The sequence below is a fragment of the Babylonia areolata genome, chromosome 7 (genome assembly GCF_041734735.1).
Source record: "Babylonia areolata isolate BAREFJ2019XMU chromosome 7, ASM4173473v1, whole genome shotgun sequence".
Lineage (NCBI taxonomy): Eukaryota > Metazoa > Mollusca > Gastropoda > Neogastropoda > Buccinidae > Babylonia > Babylonia areolata.
The window spans coordinates 11465481-11467938 of record NC_134882.1 but is presented as its reverse complement, the minus strand read 5'-3'; the positions used below and the strand labels follow the sequence as shown (position 1 = coordinate 11467938).

The 2458-nt window shown below is 48.8% G+C and overlaps 1 protein-coding gene across 1 annotated transcript in view; it reads right to left on the bottom strand.

The window, feature by feature from the left end:
* Window positions 1-1015: 1015 nt before the first annotated feature.
* Window positions 1016-2458, bottom strand: part of LOC143284149 (uncharacterized) — an 18585-nt gene continuing 17142 nt past the window's right edge. The window contains exon 5 of the mRNA XM_076590804.1: window positions 1016-1455. Within this exon, the coding sequence (XP_076446919.1) occupies window positions 1195-1455 (261 nt within the window). The 3' untranslated portion in view covers window positions 1016-1194. The remainder of the gene's footprint in view (window positions 1456-2458) is intronic.

Genomic DNA, 2458 nt, shown 5'->3' with positions numbered 1-2458 from the left:
TCAGGGTGGAATGCTTCTTTACGATTCCCGGTGGTAGTTTCTGGACGTTTCATGAGCTTCAAGATCACCCCTTGCACCCAGCCACCTAAGGCAGAAGAAAACTCGTCCCTCAACCCATGCGCTACTGACAGGTTATCCCCCCTGATACTGGTCTGCAACGAAGTGCCATTGATTCTGTATCACTGATAATGTGAGTCGAACTAATGCACTTTACTTCTTCCACTCCTTCTTCGTTCTTGGGCTGCAACTCCCGCATACACTCGTACGTACACGAGTGGACTTTTACGTGTATAACCGTTGTTTTTTGTTGTTGTTTTTTTTAGCCCGCCATGTAGGCAGCCATAGTCCGTTTTCGGGGGTATCACTTTATTCGATCCGTCTCTTATTAGTTTATTGATTAGTTCGCTGATTTCCGTGGCGTCATATGGAAACGAACAAAGCGGACACAATAATTATAATCAGCCACTGTGTTTCGCCTACAGTTTGCAAAACGTATGTGGCTAAAGTGTTATACAATTTTCTGTTGCTGTTATACTCGTACAAGCAGCCCTACCGACCAGGCATCGGTGTGTGTGTGTGTGTGTGTGTGTGTGTGTGTACCGGGCACAGTCAGTGAAGTGTCAAATCTTTACATAATGCAAAAACAAAAAAAGTACATCAAATAAGCGTGCGTGAAAACTGATCCACAGGCTAGTGAACACAAGCGAAATAATATATGATATATAATATAAGCAACGCTGGAAACTGAGAAGCAATATTTTGCTCCAGAAAGACTGACCACACCACATGCTGATTCCGAGTCCAGTCTCTCTCATCTTTCAGACCGCCCTTGGCTCCAACCACAACCTCTGACCCACCTCCACCCCATCACGCCCACCCTTCTCAGCCCCAATTTAAACCTCCAACTCCCCCCTCCCAACCCCCTCCTCCCCCCCTCCGCAAAACCCCCCCAAAAAAAACAACCCCAACAACAACTCCCCCCCCAAAAAAAACAACCCCAACAACAACTCCCCCCAAAACAACAACAACAACAACAACCCCAAAACACCCTCAGTCACTCACGCATGCTTTGCGTGAAACACATCCTCCCTCACCCGCCCTCTAACAACATGGTTATCGCTCGTAGTAGAAGTAGTAGTGGTTGTGACAACATCGGCAGCAGCAGCAGCGGTGGCGGCGGCTCCACAGGTGGCGCTACCGGCCACTTCCGCCGGAAGCTGCGCGGCAGGGATGATGCGCGGCCAGACGCAGGACCATGACGAGGAAGGGGAACAGGACCCACATGCCGTTGGGGATGACGACCAGGAAGAACTCCTCCAAGCCATCGTTGCCCACGCGGAAGGGACCGCCCCCTCCGAGGTCCGAGAAGCCGTAGAGGTAGAAGAGGGTCTTCCAGAAGGTCATGGTGGACACGGTGAAGGCCAGGGGGATGGTGTGGCGGCTGTTCCGGTAATGCTGTGTGGGGGAAAAAAAACCCGAACAAAATTAATGTGACTTAACTGATCGAGTTGTATTGATGAAGTCGTAGGCGACTTTACTCGACATTCTTCTACTTCTTCTGCGTTCGTGGGCTGCAACTCCCTCGTTCACTCGTACGTACACGAGTGGGCTTTTACGTGTATGACCGTTTTATACCCCACCATGTAGGCAGCCATACTCTGTTTTCGGGGGTGTGCATGATGGGTATGTTCTTGTTTCCATGACCCACCGAACGCTGACATGGATTACAGGATCTTTAACGTGCGTATTTGATCTTCTGCTTGCCGTATACACTGACACGAAGGAGGTTCAGGCATAAGCAGGTCTGCACATATGTTGACCTTGGGAGGGATCGGAAAAAATCTCCACCCTTTACCCACCAGGCGCCGCCGTTATAACTGATCGAGTTGTATTGATGTCATCTATCCATGACCAAATCAAACCGAATTAATCACCGCCATAGGCGACTTTAGTCGACATCAAGGGGTCGTGTTAAAAAGACGGTTTTTTTTTTTTTCATTTTGATAAAGCTTGACAGCAGCAGCCAACTCCACCCACACAATAAGAAACTGACTACTCCCTAGAGGTAACGCGTTCGCCTAGGAAGCGAGAGAATCTGAGCGCGCTGGTTCGAATCACGGCTCATCCGCCAATATTTTCTCCCCCTACCCTGGATGGACCTTGAATGGTGGTCTGGACACTAGTCATTCGGATGAGACGATAAACCGAGGTCCCGTGTGTTAGCATGCACTTAGCGCACGTAAAAGAACCCACGGCAACAAAAGGGTTGTTCCTGGCAAAATTCTGTAGAAAAATCCACTTCGATAGGAAAAACAAATAAAACTGCATGCAGGAAAAAAACACACGAAAAAATTGGGTGGCGCTGTAGTGTAGCGACGCGCTCTCCCTGCGGAGAGCAGCCGGAATATCACACAGAGAAATCTGTTGTGACAAAAAGAAATACAAATACAAATACAAT